Below are 24,499 nucleotides of genomic sequence, written 5' to 3' on the forward strand. Positions count from 1 at the left end.
CCTACAAGAACTCCTTACTAATTATCCGTACTCAGGTACCTACGGTTTGGCAAGCTTTTTCCTCCTCCTTCGTTTTGGCTACTGATTGTGTAAATCCCGGCAAAAAATTCAGCCTTCCTTGCATCATTAAGTGGTCTACTAAAAAAGAGATTCCACGAAGGCAGTTGTCGTAATCATTAGCAGGGCACATTGCTAGGGATTAAGGTAGTGGGACCGCCTCGTTCTCTCCTCCGTTGGGACCCGTTTTCCCTTCCGAACGCGTTGGCACTCACTAGTCCCCTCCTCGTCTAACAACCAAGGACCCGCCAAAAGTGCAGTGGGTCCCGAGCAAAAACGCTCTCAAACTGGTTAGACCGGGTTCGACATGATTTATCCTGTCTGTGTGTACTACTCGGGTACAGAGTCTTGTCTACGTTGATGTGTGTACAAAATGCTTTTGATGATATGATTACTAATGTTCGGAACTTTGATGATGTTACTGTTCAGGAAAGTACTTTGGTATTATGGTGCTCCGTTATTCTGATGCTTCGATGACCTTATTGTTTGGGAAATTGTTTTGGTATTGTTTGGTATCGATATTTTGGATTTTGTTGTCATGCCTTCTGTTGCTTTCTATATGTAATGTTGTTTCGAATTCATTCGTATGGTGCCATGATGTATTTTATGTGATGCTGTATTCAACGAGATTCTCACCTAAGTGTCAAAGTCGATACAATTGATTTTTTTACTTGATTTGTACTTAATGAGATTGAAAGACCAGTCGTATCTGAGTCGATGCGATAATTTTTTTTTCTCTCTTCATCTGTACTTAGTGAGTCGACATTGATGTATGCTAAGGTGTGAGTTATGGTTTGCGTATGGTTCCGGGTATTCGAAATTCATTGTGATATTCTTACGTAATTTATTACTTAAAGTTAGTTCAATTTTACTGAGATGTGTTAAATGATGCGGGAGCATCATTAATCTAGAGTTCCAAGACCCCATACCTTCACTCTACAGTTTAACTTTTATGTTTTTCTCAGTCATTATGCAAATCATCATAATGATCTCGCTTATTTGCATAACTTATATTAGTTTATCATCTCCACCACCCAAACGACAGATGTAGGCAATCTCATCTTAAGAAAGCAGGTCATACCGGCCTTTTTCAAATTTATTTTTAATACATTTTATACCTCCATGAAATATTTAGAGCTTTTGTAAATTATATGCAAATTACTTAAACATTTACACGATGTATGCATGGTTAAGTTCATCATTGACTAACGTACACATGTCACTAGTAAAAATTCCCCAGCACTGTCATTAATCATTAGGCGGTTTTGCAATATTTGCATATAATATGTAAATCAGTTCCTCATTTGCGTATTTGGCATCTGCTTAATATGTTCCTCCATGTTCATCAAACCCCACCAACACACCAAGTATGAAATCAATCCACCCAGCTGTTCTTGAGTTATCTTGTTCACAGACAGACAGACAAAAGCTAGTGAAAATATAACCTCAATGACATTTCATGGAGGTAATCAAAAAGAAATACAGACATTGAACCATCCATCTAGAACACAAGTAAGAACTAGAAAGGCCGACATTTGCTTGAGAGCAAATACAGCATATTTCACCCATACCCCTTCCCATGCAACATTGGAATGTTCCAAATCACACCTGCGCAAAAATGGAACATAATGCACATGCGATCAGCCATCCAGCCTAAATCTTGCAATAAAGTTATTATTGGTGTAACAATTTTGCAACCATTTTCTGAAACAAATCATGTCATATGTCTCTCTTTTCTGGTTGCATATGTAATGTTTAAGTGCCCTAGTGGCAACGAAATACTGTGGCTTAATAAAATGTACTCATTAATTATGCAAATAAGCACCAGGTTTGTATTCATCATCATCATCCGGACATGCTGGTTGCACGGATGGCCATGACTCTATTCCTCCATCTTTCCCTATCGTCCATAGCCTTGGGCAGTTCTTCAGCCGAGCAGCCAGAATCATCACAAATTTGATGTACATATGTTTTGCATGGTCTACCTTTGCTAGCATGACCATGTTTGGGATGGAAGGCATGTCCGAAGTTATCTACATATCAAAAATCACAATGATCCATCAACCCCTTCCAGAATTATTCCATTTCAAAAGGGCAATTGCATACGCGTGGATGAATTGCTGCGGAATTTCAGGAACTTTTACCAATCGGATATATAATTAACAGTAAGCCTAATATTTCTCTTTTTGAGTTAAGTGTATGGCATATTTTTGAGCATTCTAACATGAAATGCCATGTATTTATAAACTGTTGTCATTAATTATGCAAATTAGTCCCTGATTTGCATGATTAGCATTTAACTATATAAGGCATCTCTGAAGCTATCTACATTATAAATATCATGAAGATTCGTCAACCCATTTCCGAGTTATTCCCCTAAAGGAATGATGCAACTACACATGCCTATAGAAAAATTCCTGACATGCCTAGGTGCACAGACACCCAGTATTTCAAGCCCTGATGTACATATTCATGTCAGAGTCATTCTATTCTAAAGTCAACAGGAAGGCAGACTGTTGAAAAAGGAAGCTAAGATGAATTTTTTATACTTGTTGGGAGATCTTGACTTTAGAAAAGAGGAACAGAACTTGCACAGGTTGTCATTATAGACAGTTCTTATGTGAATGAAAAAATAACTGCATGTATTTTGTACTACCAGAAAGTGGTCACGTTGGCCTGGTGGTACTTACATGTTTTTTTACACTGCGTACATAAAACAAAAAGTTGTACAGTATAAACTTTCAAAGGAAAAGTTCAAATTCAATGGGTGAAACTGAAATACATGTACACAAAATAACACATACGTATGCTAGTGGGCCTTCATATATGTGCATGTGATTTTATTGAATTTCAAAACAAAAACAAAAAGATAAAGAGATACATACAAATACAGCAGAAGCCGTTAAATTGCACACCCAATTTGCCAGCATACTTTGGGCAATTATTCAGCGTGTGCAATAATGCGAACTTACCCAGTTGGACCGTATACTGTATACGATTCAGCACACTGTGCCCTGTGACACGTAAATGATTACAGGTCAGCCCAGCGCAGTGTCCAGTCTAATGCTGGGACAATTTTGACTGCCAACACTATAGTTGTAAAGTACGCTACGCCATACTACGTATCCAGAGGGTAGCTATGGTTAGATCAGTGACACTGACAGTTGATCAAGGAAGTACCATACCGCCAAAAGTGACTGCTATGTCCATCTGTAGGACCCAAGTTGCTGTGCAGTTTCCGACTGGCTGCCAAGAACTTAAGTTAAAACCAATGCAAATATTTTCTCCTGAAGGCAAAAGTATTTCCCCGCGACCTTAACTGCAATTACAGTAATAAGACAATGGATGGATAGATTTTATTGAGTATGTCACAGCAAGTTGTCTCTCAAATCGTAATGCTGATTTTGGCGGGCGTTCGTTTCTTTGTGGTACTGACACACCGGGGACCCGCCCACAAGCTCCAAAAACATCACTTTCTTTTGCTCTTAAAAACACAGGCAGTAATCGGCTTATTTCAAATGTGTATGCCAATTTTTAGCGTGCATTTTCAGTCATTTTTTTTGACAAATTTTCGTGCAATCATCCAGCACTGGTGACTTTTCGCCGTGCAGATAAGCAAAGTCACTAACAATGGAGTGAATGGGAGCCGGTTCAGAATTTGGGGATTCTGTGCAATTGACTGAAGTGTGCTTTTATCCGATGTGCAATTAACTGGCTTCTACTGTAGATAAATGAAAGAAGAAAGGCACTATTTTGCATTTCAGAAAAGAGAAAAGATAAAGAAAATGTGAACAGTACCATGCTGGTGATAGGTACTGACATGGTAGACACCTCTCCTGCGAAGGAAAATCAGCCTGGCCATGGTGGAGACAGGATGCAGTGGCAAGCATAGACGGGTCAGAGGTCAGGAAAGTGAGGTACTGTCAGAGGTCACACAAGGTATGGTCAGAGGTTACAGGTGGGAAAAGGCTAAGTTACATTATAGCTTATTGTTAAGGACAAAGTGATCAGAGGTAATGGAAAGGGAGTCAGAAGTAACAGGTGTAGAAATATGTCATCACTAAGTAAAATGGGGTTATCAATAAACAAAATGTTGGTCAAAGATCATATAGATAGGGTCACACAGATATCTGGTATGGGGTAATGGAGTAAAGGGTGACTAATATGGACAAAGAAAAGAAGACAAGCAAAGAAGAAAGTTACAGGTTAAATAACATTATAGTTATAGACTGATGAAGGACGCAGTTAGAATAAGGAGTTAATGATGACAATATAACTCAGTATGGTGGACAAATTTGTGGACTAGTTCAATAGGATAGAGGGGAAGCAAGAGGCTGGGAACAGACAAATAAACAATAGTGAATACACTGAATAAAATTGTAAACACAGAACGCTTCAAGAATCTATCAATGATACTATAGATTGTGAACCTTGTACTCTTCTGCTAGTTAAGACAAGTAAACAGGTATGATGTTTCTGAAAAAAACCCATATTGTTTTATCTCCATGAAAAATGGAGATATAGCTACCTCCATGAAATGTCATGGAGGTTATATTTTACCCTGCGTTTGTGTGTCTGTCTGTCTGTCTGTCAACAAGATAAGTCAAGAACGGCTGGGCGGATTGGTTTCATACTTAGTATGTTGGTGGGGTGTGATAAAAGCTAGAAATGATTAGATTTTGGGCCCCCTAGCGGCTTCCCTTGGTACTGCAGCGCAACTTCCGGTTTTGCTATCTCGTCTTCTGAACAAGCTATGGTCACGATTTTTTGGTGTTAGATAGCTCTTGTGCTGAGGAATAAGTGAAAAAAGTTTGGGCCCCCTAGCGGCTAGTTTGGGGATAGCAGGGGCATTTTTGTCAACAACTTCTGAAGACGATAACTCAAGAAGGGAAAAACGGATTTTCATGATTTTTGGTATGTAGGTACCTTAGACAATGTTGTACAAAATGAAATACTAATTATGCATAATAGGAGCACATTTGCATAATTAATGAGAATATTCTATCATAGCAGTTTTTTCTATGTATCTCTTGTCCCAGATGTGATATGGTCTTGACATTTGGGTGGTAGATAGCTTTCAGTGTCATGACAAAGTGGGGCAAGTTTCAGCCCCCTAACATTTAATTGTTGGAACTGCAGGGGCATTTTGTCAAGACATTCCAAAGAGGATAAATGCAGAAAGGATTGACGGATTGGCATTATATTAGGCATGCGGGTACCTTAGGCAAAGATGTTCATAATGATATACATGTTATGCAAATGAGTAGTTGATTTACATAATTAATGAGGAAATTGTATAATTCCGTTGTTTTCAATAACTGGATTTCAATAAATGTAACACATGTTAATTATGATAGGTGGAATATAAGCAGATACCAAATATGGAAATGAGGAACCAATTTGCATAATTTATGTAAAAACTTCTTGCAAAACTTCTTTTTGATAAATAATGGGAATTTTATAATTGTGACATGTGTACGTTTGTCAATGCTGAACAATGCCATGCATAAATTATGTTAATGTGTTAGTCAATTGCATGAAATTTACAAAAGCTCTAAATTTTCATGGAGGTATGAGGTCGCCGAACTCTAGTTTTGGGTGTGTCTGTCTGTGTGTCCGGATTTTTGCAGTGAGCATAACTCAAGAACCTCTGTATGGATTACAATGATCTTTTGTTTGTGGGTAGGTGTTGGGAAGACAAATGTCAAAGTCAATTTTGGGCCACCTAGTATGTGACCTTGGTACTGCAGCAGAAATTCATTTTTTTGATCTTTTGAACTGGATGTGCTATGGTCTTGATTTTTGGATGGCAGATACATGTAGCTTGTGACATAAGGGATATACAGTCAAACCTACCCAAGACGACCACCCGGGAGACAGGAAAAAAGCGCTCGATAAGGACAGGTGATCGCTGAGAAGAGTATCGACTCAAAACATGCCCGATGCATAGTATAAATGGTTTCCGTTGCGTTTAATGGCAAATAGCAAGCAAACGCTAGAAGTAAGTAATCGAGGTCTTTAATGTCAAATACAACACTCACACTGTAAACTGTAAATCTAACCCCAAGCTTTAATCAAGCTTTTATACCATACAGTGTTTTAACGCTGTCATGCTGATGCTGTCAGTTACCATACAAGCCTGTATGCGTCGCTGTGTTCTTGATCGTGGTATCTCAGTGTTCTCGCCAGGCCTTTTCAGCATAGCTGGCCGATACGCTGTGGACTGGAAAAACGACGCTGTAAAAAGCCCGCTACGCTGCTTTTTCATCCAGCGTAGCGGCAAAAAAATGGCGAAAAAAAAAGAAAAATATCGTAGGAAAAATACATAGGCACACGCCAAGCACGCGAGTTCGCTGTTTCAGGAAGTTATCAACTCGAAGGGAGGTGTTATAGCTGTCTCGCAGCCCCTCCCACCCGGAATCGCCCTTGCGTTCCCGCTGAAATGTAAACACAGACGCGAGAGGGCCTTGCCCGCACGTGATTAGCGGGGTGGGATCTCTCCCCGGAACAGCCAAAATGTATAAGATTTCCCGCGAATGTCCTTATTTGGGGAGCGGCGTTGATAAACACAAAGGCTGTTACTAGTAGTTTCGTCATTTCTTTTTCAGTACGGAAAATAGAATGAATTATTTCTGACACATTCATAGAGCAAGAACGGGTCGCGTTCCCAAATTTCCTGTCCTAAATTTTGCGTGTGCCGCCCTGCGTTCGCGCCCAAAAAAAATGTAAAAAGAGTAGCGAGTGGGCCTTGCTGCGAGTGATCAGTGGGGTGGGATCCCTCTCCGGAACAGCCAGTTCCCGGGGAATATCCTTATTTGGGGAGCTCGGTTGACCAACATAGGCTGTTACTGGTAGTTGCGTAATTTTTATTTCAGCGCGGGAAATAGAATTAATTCTTTCCGACATAATTCTGGAGCAAGAGCGGGTCGCTTTCCCAAAATTCCTGTTCTAAATTTGAGGCTCTTTGGTTTGGCAACGTAAGATACAAGCCATCGTAAGTTTGTATGTAAAACCCGGGCGTTAGTTTCGCCGACAAGCCTCGCCTTGTGGCCCCGCCCACAAACCGCCAGGGCAGTGTCAGCACCAAATCAAAGGGCCGCTGGCTATCAATCAAACGCGGCTGTTGTTTACAGTTGCAGTTATGTGCCGTGTGCAAGTTTACAGCGAACTTCATGCTACGTAATACATTCCTTGGACTTTCTTTCCCACAGCGGTGCTTCTACAAAATATTTATTAGACTGTAACACCGAGTCCCACATGTTTTGAAGAATGGAATCTGACGCGGAACAGCGGTTTTTGCTGGGTATTTTTTCTTGAAACATGTCCGTGGGAATATCGTCTAAACTCTAATGACGAGGCGGCTAACAGTAACAGCGAAGATACTAGCGCTATATAGCTATAAATAAGCTCTTCAACTTCAGATGGCAACCAGGACAATATTTTTAAGTACTGTTGAGCTGAGTAAAGTTTGTTGTTTATGAGTTTTTAGTTGTCTTTGAAGCTTTGACCCGAAATATTGTTACGTCAAACTGCTGAAGAGAAGTTAAGTGACTGCTGCGATTATCGTAGATATGGCCCTAAAAAATGATAAAATAAGGCCTTCCTAATAGCCTAGAATGCAAGAGCTTCCGGGGGGGCTTCGCCCCCCTGGGTCCCCCCACAGGGGCTCTGCCCCTGGACCCCGCCGGGGGCCTTAGGCGGCCCCCGAACCCCTGCCCGAAGCTGTGAAAAAATCCTGGCGAGAACAAGTTGTATCTGAAATAACTACGGTGTACCTTTCGAATTCGATGCCTGCGGAGATGCCCGGTACATCCTGATAGTGTACTTACCCACGGGTGAATGTACAGTACAGTTGGACAAAAGCACTTACACAGATCTTTCTTAAAAAGGTATGAGCTAAACAGATCTGTCTTAAAAAGGTATGAGCTACACAGATCTGTCTTAAAAAGGTATGACTATGAGCTACACAGATCTTTCTTAAAAAGGTATGAGCTACACAGATCTGTCTTAAAAAGGTATGAGCTACACAGATCTTTCTTAAAAAGGTATGAGCTACACAGATCTTTCTTTAAAAGGTATGAGCTACACAGATCTTTCTTAAAAAGGTATGAGCTACACAGATCTTTCTTAAAAAGGTATGAGCTACACAGATCTTTCTTAAAAAGGTATGAGCTACACAGATCTTTCTTAAAAAGGTATGAGCTACACAGATCTTTCTTAAAAAGGTATGAGCTACACAGATCTTTCTTAAAAAGGTATGAGCTACACGTGTACAGATCTTTCTTAAAAAGGTTTGAGGCTAGATACGTTTCAGCATTCGTTCACGAAATTTCCTCCCATATTACAGTAGACTGACCCATTGACCCACCCATTGACCGCCGCCATCTTCATTCTAAACATAACATCGTAATGGCAGTCAAAATCCGACGCAAACTGGTCGATTTCGGGACGGAATCGCGCTAGTTATCATAAAAAATTGATGAAAACCTCAAGGTTGAAAATGACGAGGTCGTTATGTGTCCCAATTTTGGCCCGTGGCGGTCGCGTTGGCCATGTGGTGGTTGAGAAAAGGCCGCTTAATGCTTACGTCAATGGGGAAAAAAATTGGGACCGAGAGAAAGGGGTCGAAATGGCCAGGTGGTCGCTGAGAAGAGGTGGTGGCTCGGGCAGGTTTGACTGTATGGTGTATATTTGGTCCCCCTAGCAGGTTGCCCTGTAACTGCAGGGGCAATTTTGTCAAAATCTTCTCAAGTGGATAACTGAAGAAGGGAACGACAAATTTACATGATACAGTGGATTCCAATTATTCGTATTACGCCTTTTTGGATAATTCGGGTAATCGGATAGAATTACGAAATCCCAAAACATTTGCCATTCATTCTATTGTTTAGAACATCGCAGAATTGGATAACCCACGGTCTCAAACTTCGGGTTTTTGGATAGAATTACGTCAGGTCACACAAATTAACAATTGTAAAATATGCCCTAAAACTTACAAAATGAGTCCAAAGGTAACTAGTAAATGTATGTATAAAGGCGTAAAGCCATGTAAAGGACCGTAAGAAAGTTACATTCCACAGAAAATCTAGCCAATAGCGCTGTGCTAGCGTGCGAACATTTGGAGTTAGGCGCCATTTTGTTAGGTTGCCGCAAGGCATGATGGGCGAACGTCATTGGAACGTCAACACGCTTTTGAGTTCATATTTCCCCTTCAGACAACGTCTAAACTTGGTTTACCCTACAAAAATGTGTTTTTTTCATATCCACTGTCTCATTAATTGAGCTGATTTCGGCTGCGCTACGTAGATTTACAACAACGCACGTAATGCAACAGGGGTGTGATTTCGCAATGACCTATCTTGCGCATTGAATGGCGGGATATCTCAACCCACGCGCCGCCATTTTAAATGTTTTGAACGTGAATTTTTTCCGTCTTCCACCGCGAAAGACGTAAATTTCAGAGTAATTTGTGGACACAAGTTGTAGACAAGAAGGTGAAGAGTTTATCACTCTCCAATACCGTTGTTTTAACTTAAAATTATGAAAGTAACGTCATATTCTCCGGCATACGAGCGGAGCCATGTTCGTCTTTGTTTTGGCATGCCGCCAAATTGCCGACGCACGGCTGTGCGAGTCAAGCATACTTTTCCACATGTGCATTTAGCCACTGATTTGAACTCTTTATTAGATCAAGCATCTCACAGAAATCGCACAGTATCGGAACATATGATTAAAGTTTTGTAAACGGAGTTCCGTATCGTTAGAGTGGTAACCTCTATGAGCGTCTGTGTGTTATGTTTGCGTATTGGTTTTCAAAACTACACCCCTCCCCAACCAATGCCGCTAAAGCTGGTCATATAGCCAACTTCGGACTCTAGAATAGGCCGGATAATTGGATAAAATGCCCAGACAAATAGGCGATACAATAAAGCGGATTCCACTGTATTTGGTATGTAGGTAGCTTAGACAGAGGTGCACATCATGAAGTGCAAATTATGCAAACTGACACTTAATTTGCATATTTAATGAGGAAAATCTGTATTTACAGTGTTTCCTTTATAGAACTCAAATACATGCAATACGTGTATATGTAGTTTGGGGCAGGTGAAACATTATCAGATACCAAATTATTAACTTATGCAAATAAGTCCTTAATTTGTATAATTAGTGCAAAAGTGCCATTATTCATGGATGTGGTTAATGATTTGACAATCAACATAGTTACCAGCGCAGGTTATTTACAGGTGAACATAACTAAGTATAGATTATGCAAATGTGGAAGTCATTAACATAATCAGACTATCTAATGGAGATATGAAGTCTCTGAACTCTTGTTGTCCATGTTTTCCAAAATGTAGAAAAAAACTTAGTACTGTAACATGCTCTCTACGTTTCCAGCTTTTTGATTGGCCAAAGTCTGCCTTTCTTGGGGACACGTCACAGGTGAACCTATCAGCAAAACACTTGCTCAAACCGAACCGGGATCCAATGAAAACGCAGATGACAAACCATAGACTGTGAAGCCAGCTTTTCATTTGAAAATTTTTGACTAGTGGATACATCGTTGGGCAGGGAGGAAGTCATGTAAGTTTGGGCCCCCCGGTGGCTTGTTTGGAACTGCAGGCGCCAATTTCCTTTCAAACTTTGGACGAAAATAACTCAAGAACCTGTTGGCAGATTGTCATGATTTTTGGTATGTAGATAGCCTAAGTGATAACTTACATAATGGAATACTAATTATGCAAATCAACAACTAATTTGCATAACTAATGAGGAAAGTTTATAAATCCACTGCATTCCATGATAGGACTTTCAAACTTGTCACATATGTAGCTGAGAAAGAGAAAAATGTCAATAGACATCAATTATGCAAATGACAACTAATTTGCATAATAAATGAGAAAATATGAACATGTTAACAGATTGTCATGATTTTTGGTATGTAGATAGTCTAAGTGGAGACCTACATAATGAGATACTATTAATGCAAATCAACAGCTAATTTGCATAATCAATGAGGAAAGTTTATAAATCCACTGCATTCCATGAGAGGACTTTCTAACTTGTCACTAGTGGTGCGTACCGGTTCGCCGAACCGGACTTGGACTTGCTATAACTTTCGGTTCAAGTCCGGTTAAAACCGGAACGTCGAAAACCGGTTTTCTGGAAAACCGGATATCTCTTTCTTATTGTATACTAGTATCATCTAAAACAACGCTAGATGCCTATGTAACTTTATTAATCGCAGCCAACGGGCCAGAAAATAACATATTTCTGCGAAAATAAATTGTCCTACCGCCATAAGCGGGCCAAGCACATGGTCGCGCCACGGGAACCTTCTTTCAAAATCCGGCAACGCGGCAAAAATGACAGGTTCACTTTAGCAATATTACCCATGAAAATAAAGTATGTGGATTTGTTTATCTCCTGGTATGGGTTTTAAGTCCCATATCTTCTGAAAATGAAGAAAATGTCCGAGATAAACAAGCTAAAACCTCCTTGCTAAAACAAATCTCCGGCGACTGTTGACATTTGCCGCTTGCCGGGATACTTCACTGAAAGCATGGGTGAGCAGCTTGTTAAAAAGAAATACCGACACGTTTTATTAAAAAAAAAAGTTTAAGTTCATAAACTTATTTTATACCTCCTGCCTTTGTCTTTGTAACGAATAAATTTACAATTAATTTGTAAGGTTAAATGTAGAGTATAAAAACACCGCACGCATCCTTTTCTACCTGCATTACAGTAGGCTATCCTATTGAATGAAATGGGTGAAATGTACGAAGTTTGGATCAGCCTACGTCACACGTAATTTCCGACAACTTCTAGCTTCCGACAACTTCCGACAACCGCTGTCGGCATAGTTCGGGAAACGTCGACAATTCTGTGACGTAGCTACGCTAAGTTCGTACATGGGGCGGACCTAATGTACGATGTACGATGTACGAAGTTAAGATGATTTCTATTTTGTGGGTTATGCTAAGTTCGTACATGGGGCGGACCTAATGTACGATGTACGAAGTTAAGATGTTTTCTATTTTGGGGGTTATGCTAACTTTGTACATGGGACGGACCTAATGTACGAAGTACGATGTACGAAGTTACGATATTTTGACTATGCTGTGGGTTATGCTAACTCTGTACGCAGTAAAATGTGAAATATGTAGAATAACGATGTTTTGTCTGAAAATGATAAAAATGCAACATGTATTGCATTTATCTTTTGCTGAACATTAATTTAGATTTTTTAAACTTCGTACATCGTACATCGTACATCAACCCTGCCCCTCTGTACTAAGTTAGATTTTTCAACTTCGTACATCGTACATCGTACATCAACCCTGCCCCTCTGTACTAAGTTAGATTTTTTTAACTTCGTACATCGTACATCGTACACCAACCCTGCCCCTCTGTACTAAGTTAGATTTTTTAACTTCGTACATCGTACATCGTACATCAACCCTGCCCTCTGTACTAAGTTAGATTTTTTAACTTCGTACATCGTACATCAACCCTACTCTCATGTCCCTAATAAACATACCCCCCGGAATAAACATACCCCCCGGACAAATCTTCAATATCTAATAAACATACCCCCCGGAATAAACATACCCCCCGGAAAATTGACAAGTATTTAACTGTGACCATGCTACTTCTGTTCAAAGAAAAGAAGATGATAAGCAGGTAGGTTCTTTTTATTTATTTATGCCTAAGAACCACATCAGTTGTATAAATAATGAATTGAAGAACTATGGATAGAAAAATTATCTTGTTCGAATTATGATATTTTCTCCATTTTGTAATATAAGGTACAGTGAAACCTGCCTTATGGGTCACCTGAGTATAGGGGCTACCTGTTTTCTTCGGTTCCTTGGATTTTTCCCATTGACCTAAACATTAAGAAATAGTCTATAGCAGTCACCTGTCGAATGCGGTCGCGGCCAGACGATTTTCGGTCCGGCCGCTATGCCAACAACACTGCCGATAGCGGTCACCGGCGCGACTGGCCGGGTTCACTTTTTTTTTTCAATTTCTGCACTACATCAACAAAATGTAGGCTCAACTTGGACGATTTACGAAGGAAACGTTGAATAAAGAAACATTATACAAAATTATGTGATTTTATGCGAAGTTTTTCCACCAAATTATGTTGGCGTTTTTTCTCATCTCAGACTCTTTGCACTTCTACCCTTCTCTACATCGTCATTTCTGTGCAGACTGGAAGACTATATGGACAGATTTTACAAATAGACCGTCCGTTCATGTATCTGATGTTTTAGGTTCTTGAAATGCATGTGCGCTGTCCCAATTTTCGTATTCCGCGGGCCAAAAATGGAAAATTATCTCCGTCTTTGCGTAATTTGCCAAGATGGCGTCGCTGCAGCAAAAGAAGGTCACTAGGGGTCAATGGACGACTCCATTTTTACCAAGGTAAAATGTCGCAACAAGAATTCTGAAGTTTAGCATAAAATACAGCGATTACGGTATAAAAACAATTAAAATCTATTACATGAACGTTAGTTATGTGAAAACTAGACTAAGGCTGATTTTTGTCAAAGAAATAAGCATACGTAGAGAAAGTTTATTTCGACGTGACCATCTCGGCATAATGGCACATGCATCTACAGAGGAAAGTTTTTGTCGCGGTTCGAAGCTTAGAAAAAATATGAAAAATATGAACTTGCTGTTTTTACCGACGAATTCCTGCCGTTTTGGACAATTTGCGACGTCAAAACTCTTATCACAAGGGAAACGAAGTTATAGTTATTTTTACGTCCAGCATTTATTATGTGAACGTATCACTCTTCCGCCTCGCGGCCGAAAGCGCATGGAACCACAAGACCGGAATTTCCTCATGCAAGGTGCTGGTTTACGATGTAAACAGAGACTGTAAACTACTACTAAATTAAAACTAAAAGTTATTTATGTAAAAATTGTATTTCAAAACGTCAGTGTGGTGTCTTATTTTCCCCCAAGAACAACATTTACTTCGTAGCGTCATAGCGAGATGGACCGAAATCACCGAAAGAGTAACGTTACCGCGTACGCTACTCATGTTTGGGTCAAAGCCGCGTACATCGTACATCGTACATCAACCCTGCCCCTCTGTACTAAGTTAGATTTTTTTAACTTCGTACATCGTACATCGTACATCGTACACCAACCCTGCCCCTCTGTACTAAGTTAGATTTTTTAACTTCGTACATCGTACATCGTACATCAACCCTGCCCTCTGTACTAAGTTAGATTTTTTAACTTCGTACATCGTACATCGTACATCAACCCTACCCCTCTGTACTAAGTTAGATTTTTTTAACTTCGTACATCGTACATCGTACACCAACCCTGCCCCTCTGTACTAAGTTAGATTTTTTTAACTTCGTACATCGTACATCGTTCATCAACCCTGCCCTCTGTACTAAGTTAGATTTTTTAACTTCGTACATCGTACATCGTACACCAACCCTGCCCCGCTGTACTAAGTTAGATTTTTCAACTTCGTACATCGTACATCGTACATCAACCCTGCCCCTCTGTACTAAGTTAGATTTGTTAACTTCGTACATCGTACATCGTACACCAACCCTGCCTACCTGTACAAAGTTAGATGACGTCACTTAAAACTTCCGAAGTTTACCGATTACGGTCTATATCTACCTTTAACTTCATGCAAGTTCGTACAACTTCGTACACACTAACTTCGTACATTTACCCCTTTTCTGGACATACCTCCATAGCGGCGGGGAAATGTGTGCAGCTTTGCCCGAAAAATAGTGAATTTTGAACAAAAATGCCAGGTAATATGGACAGGAAAACCAAAACTTTCAATATTTCCGGAGTCCCTGGTTAGCAAAGCCCCAATTTTTGAAATAAATAATAAACGATCTGTCCAAATAAGAACGTACCGGGTGGATTTTGCGGCTGAAAAAAACAACGTCCTAGTTCGTTTATTTGGGACATAAGGGTATATTATTTTTCTTGGGACTAATTTTTTTTTTTCCAAATCGGAAAAAAATGGTCCAGAAATTCGAGAACCAAGAAATTAAATTGGTGTGGCCTATAGAAGGAGAGTGGTGAGCCGCAAGGCAAGACGGACACGGATTTCCTTTAATCATTTACAAGCTTGCTTTCATTTGAATACAAGATAACTGGTCCAGGGTTGAACAAGTTTTCTAAAATCCACTTGTCCTATCGGGCAAGCACATAAAAATTGTACTTGCCCGAACCAATTTTTCACTTGCCCAAAATTCAAATGTCACTGTTACTAGTATATGCATTTTCACTTCCAGCAATGGAATTCTCTGTAGACAATTGCTTGATGTCATGACTGTAAAAAGTAACAAGTAACCGTTATACCAAAATTGCACTAAAATCAATGGAAAAATCTTACTTGCCCGATCGGACAAGTGGGCTAGGACATGCACTTGCCCGAACAGCACTTTCACTTGCCCTGGACAATAGGGCTAGTGGACTTGTTTATCCCTGTGGTCTGATTGCACAAGAAAGCAGAGGTAACACAAGTTGTTTTGACACGACTGTGGTCCCTCTGCGTAGGAGAATGGTCAAAACTTGTGAATGGGCAACACTCAAGACAATGGTCCATCGCTGTTTTCGGTAGAGAAGCCGACACCCTACGAGAGTTTCAAATACGATTTTCGTGTTAACAATAGCAATTGCCTATCTTTACTTATGAATCAGAGCCAAGGGGCGAGAAATAAGTTTGGGAGCTATTCATATATTTGCGAAGGTTTGCCTTAACTCAAATTATTGCCACAAAAAGCATTGTACATTCACGCTCAACAAGACGGGAACCTTCCTTTAAATTGGCAACATGGCAGAAAAACAATGTTAAATGTCTGGAGAAATACTACTGATACCGTGGCCAGATCACGAGGGGCAAATTCCCCGTGCTTATACTATAGTTATAGGTACTCTGGGAGAGAGGGCAGTCGTCAATGACAATGACCGGAGTAAAAGAAGCAACCAACATCAGGGGTGCCTAAGCATTTGCACGAACCCTATGAAATTCGTACGAATATTATGTGATACGCACGAATCATTATGCAAAAACGCACGAATATTATGAAATTCGCACGAACCACTATGCGAAAACGCACGAATATTATGAAATTCGCACGAATCACTATGTGATACACACGAATAGTGGTGCGTACCGGTTCGCCGAACCGGACTTGGACTTGCTATAACTTTCGGTTCAAGTCAGGTTAAAACCGGACTGTCGAAAACCGGTTTTCTGGAAAACCGGAAATCTCTTTCTTGTTGTGTACTAGTATCATCTAGAAACAACGCAAGATGCCTATGTAACTTTATTAATTGCAGTCAACGGGCCAGAAAATAACGTATTTCTGCGAAAATAAATTGTCCTACCGCCATAAGCGGGCCAAGCACATGGTCGCGCCACGGAAACCTTCTTTTAAAATCCGGCAACGCGGCAAAAATGACAGGTTCACTTTAGCAATATTACCCATGAAAATAAAGTATGTGGGTTTCTTTATCTCCTGGTATGGGTTTTAAGTCCCATATCTTCTGAAAATGAAGAAAATTTCCGAGATAAACAAGCTAAAACAAATCTCCGGCGACTGTTGACATTTGCCGCTTGCCGGGATACTTCACTGAAAGCATGGGTGAGCAGCTTGTTAAAAAGAAACACCGACACGTTTTGTTAAAAAGAAGTTTGAGTTCATAAACTTATTTTATACCTCCTGGGGGAGTCCTGCCTTATGTTTGTAACGAATAAAGTTACAATTAATTTGTAAGGTTGAATGTAGAGTATAAAAACACCGCACGCATCATTTCTTCCCGCATTACAGTAGGCTATCCTATTGACCCCTATGACCTCGCAAGCGCCATTTTGAAATTTCGGCCGTCAAAAAACAAGCGGAAAAGGTCGGATTTTGCTGTGTTTTCCCGATAGTTTTCATTAAAAGTCGATGTTTCAACAACTTTGAGAATGATGTAGTCGTCTTTGGCAATATTTCTATAGCATGCGGCCCGGTCGAATGTGGTTGCGGGCGCCGGAGACGCAAATTATGTGTCGCCTAGAGCAAGTCGCTTTATGCTTGTGTCTATATGGGAAAATTAGCGACCGTCAAAAACCGGACTTATAAGTCCGGACCTGAACCGGAATCTTTGGACTCGAGTCCGGACCTGAACCGGAACGTGAGCTTCGGTACGCACCACTACACACGAACCTTATGAGATTTGTACGAACCTTATGCAAAAACGGCAGCCGGTAGGAGGCATGATTTTGAGCGTTTCTACCCGTGATATTTATATTTCAAGGCATGGAATGGACATTTACCGTCACACGTTTTGCTTCATTTCGGCGTGTTACATCGTATTTTCAGTCGCCACTGATTGAAGCCGCCATCTTGAAAATTCCGCTCCGTCTGTCACGTGACCCCGGCAGTGGTTGCGCAATTTTGCATAAGGTTCGTGCAAATCTCATAAGGTTCGTGTGTATCACATAGTGATTCGTGCAAATTTCATAATATTTGTGCGTTTTTGCAGTGATTCGTGCGAATTTCATACTATTCGTGCGTTTTCGCATAGTGATTCGTGCGTATCACATAATATTCGTATGAATTTCATAGGGTTCGTGCAAATGCTTAGGCACCCCTGAACATACAATCTTTACTGCATGATTTTCCTCTTAAATTGTGGAAAATTACATTTTAGAGGGTTTAAAAATTTTCAGATAGAGCATGCCCTTGAGCCCCATAGAGTACTCCTCACTACCCCCTCCCCAGAATGGCAAGGTTATGTTTAAGTCTTGTACGTCTGTCTGTTTCAAATGCAGTCTCAAAACTCATATCAGAAGGAAGCAAAGTTATACTTGTTTTAACGTCTACCATCTCTTATGTGAATGAGTTATTCTTACACCATGTTGCTGATAGCGAACTTGAAGAAACTCGGTCAGGATTCCCGGTGCTGTGATAAATGAGATTATCATATGCAAAAGGGCGCCAACACACATCGTCAACAATCATAACAATAGCAAAACAAACAGTGTCTGGCTTTCTGACCATGGACGGCGTTCCCAGCCTGTGGGTTCAATGCAAAACACAAAACTGCGGTTAACATATTAGCGCATGTCTCCTTTCACTACAGGCTGTAACCACTGGGAACGGGTTTTCTGCGCGTGGAGAATTTGCGCGTGCGCGTGAAAAATTTGCGCGTGAAAAAATAAAGTTCCTGATATATGTCAGAAAATGTGCAGCAAGGAAATCTATGGCAGAAAAATTTGATCCTATGATATAATTGGGAACGGGTTTTCTGCGCGTGGAGAATATGCGCGTGCGCGTGAAAAATTTGCGCGTGAAAAATAAAGTTCCTGAAATATGTCAGAAAATGTGCAGCAAGGAATTCTAAGGCAGAAAAATTTGAACCTATGATATAATTTCCCATCTGTTACCTGAATTTTGGGTTTGAAAAAAACCCTAATTTTTAGATCCCTTGGGAATAGGTTAATTTGCATATTTTGAACATTTCAAAATCACCTAAATTTGACAGAAATACATGGAAAAATTACTCAAATTTTATATTGTAAAATAACAATTTGAGGCTTTTCTCCATTTTAGAAGCTTCATTTTCTCTTTTTTAAAGAAGATTGTTTCACGCGCAAATTTCAAACTTTTTTGCGCGTGAAAACTTTACATTTAAAAATCACTTTAAAATCACTCAGATCGAGATTTTGTACTCAATAATGCAACAATCTGATACTTAATTCCATTTTGTGCCATCTTGTTTGAGCTTTTAAGTATAAAACTGCAGAAACTTTTTTAATCCCTTGGGAATCAGCTAATTTGCATATTGTCACGCGCAGATTTTTCACGCGCAACTTTTCACGCGCAACTTTTTCACGCGCACAAAACCCCATCCCATATAATTTCCCATATATAAAAACCCGATTTTTAGATCCCTTGGGAATAGGTTCATTTGCATATTTTGAACAATCCAAAATGACACAAATTTTACAGAAATACATGGAAAAATTACTTGTATGAGGTTTTATATTGTAAAAAGTTACAATTTGAGGCTTTTCTCCATTCTAGAAGCTTCATTTCATCTTTTTTGAAGCAGATTGTTTCACGCACAAATTGCAAACTTTTTTGCGCGTGACAACTTACCATTTAAACTTAACATCACTTGAAAATCAATCAGATCAAGATTTTGTACTCAAGAATGCAAAAATACAATGCTTAATTCCATTCTGTGCCATCTTGTTTGAGCTTTTTAAGTTTAAAATTGCTGAAACTTTTTAAATCCCTTGGGAATCAGCTTATTTGCATATTGTCATGCGCAGATTTTTCACGCGCAAGTTTTCACGCGCACATTTTTCACGCGCACAAAACCCCAACCCTAACCACTGAGTAATCACACATTTTTTAAGATCCGTCAAACAAATTTCATAGACAAAGAACAAAAGTTTTTATGTTTTGTGTACATTCTTGCACCATATTCCAATCATGAAAAGAGTCACACTAACAAATCCAAATTTGGTTGCTCAGTGATTGCAGTCTAATGAAAAGAGTCAAAGAGACAAAGACTAACTGGTGTTGCTAAGGGTTTAAACAAAACCAACATGATACAATGTATGGTATATTTAGCCATCAATGCTGGAGCTACATGTATACTGGCTACAGGGCTCGAAATACTGGGTGCATGTGCACCCAGGTGCACCCAAAATGGAAGCTGTGCACCCAATTATTTTCTGTGGGTGCACAGGGTGCACCCAAATATTTTCTTAGGTTTATGTATGTAAAGATATCAAAGTATGTCTAGTATACATCATATTCTTAACATCAAGTGTTAGAAAGATGATAAAATGTGTCATGGTACTTGTTTAAGAATTCAATAGCTTGTGATTAAGTTTTGTACTTAGTTTTCTTCTGACATTCTACTTTATTTTATGTGGTGCACCCAAAAAAAATTTGGTGCACCCAATTTTTTAAGCTGGGTGCACCAGTGCACCTAATCCCAAAAATGAATTTCGAGCCCTGGGCTATGATAAGCTGTTTATCTTGTGACACAGTTTGGAACCAGTCTGTGTGCAGAGAGCCAGGGCTTGGTTCCACAGGCATTTCCTTGGAGAATCACTTGGAATTGGTGGTCTCTGTTGGAAGTATGAATTTTTACATTTTTGGCTAAAATATAAACAATTTCAACAAAATGTCTCCAAATAAGTTGAAATTCTGCAATAATGACATACCCACTGGTAAAACGTTTGGGAATGTAATACTAATAATAGTAATCATGGGGAAGTTACCACGACCCTTCAGTTATGACTGGAGTGTAATATAATATAAATAAACATCCCCCCACACAAGTCTTCAAAATCTAATAAATGTATCCCCGTAAAGAACCCACCCCGGAAAATTACTAAATTGACATGTAAACTGTGTCCATGCTACTAATCTGTCCAAGGGAAAGAAGCAGGTAGTTTCTTTTTATTTACTTATGCCTGAGCACCGTATGATTATCAGTTACTTGTATAGATAATGAACAGAGTAACTATAAATATCTTTTTCGAATTATAACATTCTCTCCATTTTGTAATAAGGACCGTATGTAAAAAAAGGTATATATTTGTGGGACCGCGTGGCGCAATCGGCAGCACGTTTGACTGAGGCCCAGAAGGTCCTGAATTCTAACCCCGCCGTGTCACCGATCTTGTGCCCGTGGGAAAGGCACTTTACACAACTTTTCTATATAGGCTACAAAAGTCTTCAGCAAAATTGAAGTTGGTAGCCTCAAAAACGGAAAAAATATATAAAAGTAATAAATTTATATAGTACCCCTGCTGTTGAAAAACTGGGCATAGGTTCCCCGCTATGACTCCTAACCGGGGGCCACAAGTGAAAATTTACATGATTCATGCATTTTCTACTTGGAACTTGAAGCAGGTAATTAATGAAAATTGTTACATATCATTAAAATCATTATATAGCCGCTAGTACTCAAACAAATTTCTATACTCATTACCACCAATTAAAACATATATCAACACCCCCAAAAGGAACAAAAAAGCATTTTTTTCATAAACTCCTCTTCGATAGTGTCGACAAGGAGGTTGGTACCAAAAACAAAGTTTTTGTGAAAGCTTGTCTGTAAAACTAGCTCAGCATCTCAGGCCACAATAACTTATAAAATATGTTACAGATTATATTTTGACACTAGAAGAAGAAACCGCTAAAATGAGAAAATCTTACAATTATTTTTGAACGTTAACACTCCGAAAATATAAATGGCATTCTGTCCCCATCGTCAACCCAAAACACAATCTTTTTGAAATTTCACCCATTTACGGTAAATGGGAATCTGCTAAATACAATAAGATGCTAGTTTTACTGGCAGCCATGTTGGATCGGTTGGAACACGTTTCCAGCTGTTTCTACCGACAAAGTCCTGCCGTTTTGGAGAATTTGCAGCCTTAAAACTCATATCACAAGGGAAGCGAAGTTATAGTTGTGAAGCGAAGTTATAGTTGTTGTTTTACGTCCGTTATTTCTTATGTTGCTGCCGATAGTGAATGGAACCACACGGCCAGAAAGTCCCCGTGCACATGGTGCTGGTATGACATGTTTTCTGTCAAATTTGTTTTGGTTTACGATGTAAACATAGACTGTAAAGTGTAAAAGTTGGTTATATACAGATTGTGTTTCAAACGTCAGTGTGGCGTCTTACTTTCTCCCAATAACAACAATTATTTTGTAGCGCATTGTAAAATCGACCAATATGTTATGGGTATGGCATAACCATTTGGAATAGTAGAATGTTTGGGTCATAGCATTAGGGAAATCCGTGCCGGTTCTCTAAAAAAATAGTGAATTTTGAGCAAACATACCGCGGAGATATGCGCAGATAAAGCCAAACTTTCAATATTTCGGGGGTCCCTGGTTAGCAAAGCCCTAATAATATATTTTAAAAAAACTAAAATAAAGGTACCATCCAAAATAAGAACGTACCAGGTGGATTTTGCGGCTGAAAAAAATCAACATCCCAGTACTTTAATTTGGGACACAAGAGTATAACACTGATGATTCCTCTTTTACTGGTAAACTGTTTTGGGCAGGGTTTGTTTTCACAACTGCATTTCCATTATGATCAATGATAACTGATAAAAAAAAGTAAAAAGTGACAATATCAGGGCAATACAAATAGCAAGGGAATGAGATTTGGAATCAGAGACCACCCGCCAAAGCAAACGAAAAATCAGCAAAAAAAAACAGTGCAATCAGGTATCATCAGGTATCTGCATACTAGTAGCTGCTGAGCCGAGCCCTCAAACATTTTTGATGTTTGTTGATACTAGCAGCTGATGCACCTTTCGGTGGATGTTCTGATTTCACCCTGATCTCTGACCCTAAAGGATGTGTGTAAACAGGTTCCAACTGGCGGTGTTAGTTAGTGGGTTGGTTAGGTCGAAGTTTTACTAACCATGCTTGCGGGAACGTGATCTACGCTTCAGCATAGCACAGGCCTTGTTCCCCCAAATCTGCTCAAATCTGCAGACGTGAATGGAGAAGACACAATGACCAACACCTGTCAATCACCTTACTAAGTTAGTTTCAAATTAATATGCTGGTTAGACTGCTATGAATCCACCCATGATTTGAGTCAAGTTACAATTTGGAATGTCAAAATCCGTCACACACTGTTACAAGAACACAAACACTTATTATGTAATTCACACCCAGACAGCAAAGTAGCTAAAGTCAGTAGAGTCTTGTTAAACATTCTTCCCACTTATCCTCCCAAATATTCCTTTCCAATCTTGTAGGATCATCATATAAGGATGATAAAATTTACTTGTATTAGTTGTAAACATGACAAGTAACATTATTATCACTCATTCTCTAATTCTTCTAAAGGTGATTGAAGCATGCACTTTTGCATTTGAATAGAATTAAAATTTCAATAAAACAGGAGAATTCAGAATTTTTGCTACTCTTCCAATCATGAAAGTCTACCCATTACAACAGTAAGAGTCACTAAGAGCAGAAGCCTAAGTGTGTTATTTTGGCGGGATGTTCACAGGTTTCCCATCTGTAGCTGCCTGCCCTCTAACTGCAGGTATCAGTACAACACAGGGAATCAAGCGGATGTTCATGAATCATGTCTGTACTGCCCCAAAATAAAACCAATCACTACAAATAAACAATTTTTAGTGTTATTTGTAACGTGTCCTTGCTTACAGGGCACTAAGGCGATTTTGACAGAAGAATCGGCAGCGGAGATCCAGTTGGTACATAAAATTATTTCGACATGAAGGAGGAGGGGCACAGTCGGGGCTAATATCTCAGAATTTTAGACGAACAGTTACACGTCACCCAATCGTAGCCAAAAAGCATCTCAGGAATCCCCCAAGGAGACATCCTTGTCAGTTTTGCTGTGTACAACACGCTAACAGGCCGTTAGCACACAAATATACCCGGCTAAACGCGCTTCAGATCGATTTTTCATCCCCCATCTTCCGGGGCTATTCCGCCATGATTGTTGTGACTTCGAAACTTACAGGGAACAGTCTTTACAATTACGCCGTTTTCTCACGATAACGTTCTTTTTGCTGGTTTGTGAAGGAACATAACGCTTACCTGATTCTACTGTTTCCTTATTCCTGGAGTCAAGCAGGGCTGGAGTGTCGCTAGAGCTGCGTTCACGCCGGATCACCCGCCGATCTTCCTCCCTTGACTCATTCCCCGTCGCCATTAACAGTAACTGATCAACGTTTTCAAATTATGGGGGTGTTAATCATAAAGAAAGGAGATTTTGATTTACCCTGCGTAAAAAATACTTTAATATGTCGTAATATTTCAAAAATGATTTGAAATATGACATTGTCTTTGATGTCGAAAAAAAGATTTTCTGATGTATTGATATAAAGTTGTAAGTTACATAAAGACGATATGGAAAAACACCCCCAACATGCGATGTATCCCGCCAGCCGGTGACGTCATGAATTGTCAGAGTTTAGGTATGTGTGAGGGCGGCAGCAGGTTACGTAAAGCTCCCCCAGGCGACCAGGAGAAAACACACAGCTATATGTTGCCTTCACGTGAGGGTCTGTATGGGGGTCCTGACAACGCTTTACGCTATAATCATTACAGGTTCGCGGTATTACAGGTTCGCGGTAGCGAAAACTGTTCTGTGTTTGCTGTCGTCTATGGGCGCCGCCATGTTGAATGTTGACTCGGTCATCGGTGGCCAATGGCCTGTCCTGTTTCCAGCGACATCACAACCTGCACACTTTTACTTATTCATTACCTGCACACTTACTCATTCCGTGTATGAAAGAACTTGTAAATACTGTACATTAGATATGGTAGAAGACGAAACACATTTTATCTCAAAGTGCCCCTTCTATGATCAAGAGAAAAAAAGAGCTCTTTCATAAAAGAAGCCACCAAATTTTCTCCTA

At 39.8% G+C, this 24,499-nt stretch overlaps 1 protein-coding gene across 5 annotated transcripts in view; it reads right to left on the minus strand.

Moving 5' to 3' along the window:
- The window catches only part of LOC118410329 (phosphatase and actin regulator 1-like), a 57,381-nt gene extending 33,397 nt beyond the window's left edge, over positions 1-23,984 (minus strand). The window contains exons 1-3 of one of the 5 annotated variants that reach the window (XM_035811943.1): positions 23,676-23,735; positions 22,519-22,586; positions 3,856-3,977 (exon numbers count right to left, since the gene is read on the minus strand). In XM_035811943.1, the coding sequence (XP_035667836.1) occupies positions 3,856-3,919 (64 nt within the window). In that variant the 5' untranslated portion in view covers positions 3,920-3,977; positions 22,519-22,586; positions 23,676-23,735. Of the gene's footprint in view, positions 1-3,855; positions 3,978-22,518; positions 22,587-23,675 lie in introns of all 5 variants that reach the window. The other 4 variants (XM_035811945.1, XM_035811944.1, XM_035811941.1 and 1 more) reach the window with 4 other exon arrangements.
- Between the last annotated feature and the right edge of the window lie 515 nt (positions 23,985-24,499).

The sequence above is a fragment of the Branchiostoma floridae genome, chromosome 2, assembly GCF_000003815.2.
Source record: "Branchiostoma floridae strain S238N-H82 chromosome 2, Bfl_VNyyK, whole genome shotgun sequence".
NCBI classification, from domain to species: domain Eukaryota; kingdom Metazoa; phylum Chordata; class Leptocardii; order Amphioxiformes; family Branchiostomatidae; genus Branchiostoma; species Branchiostoma floridae.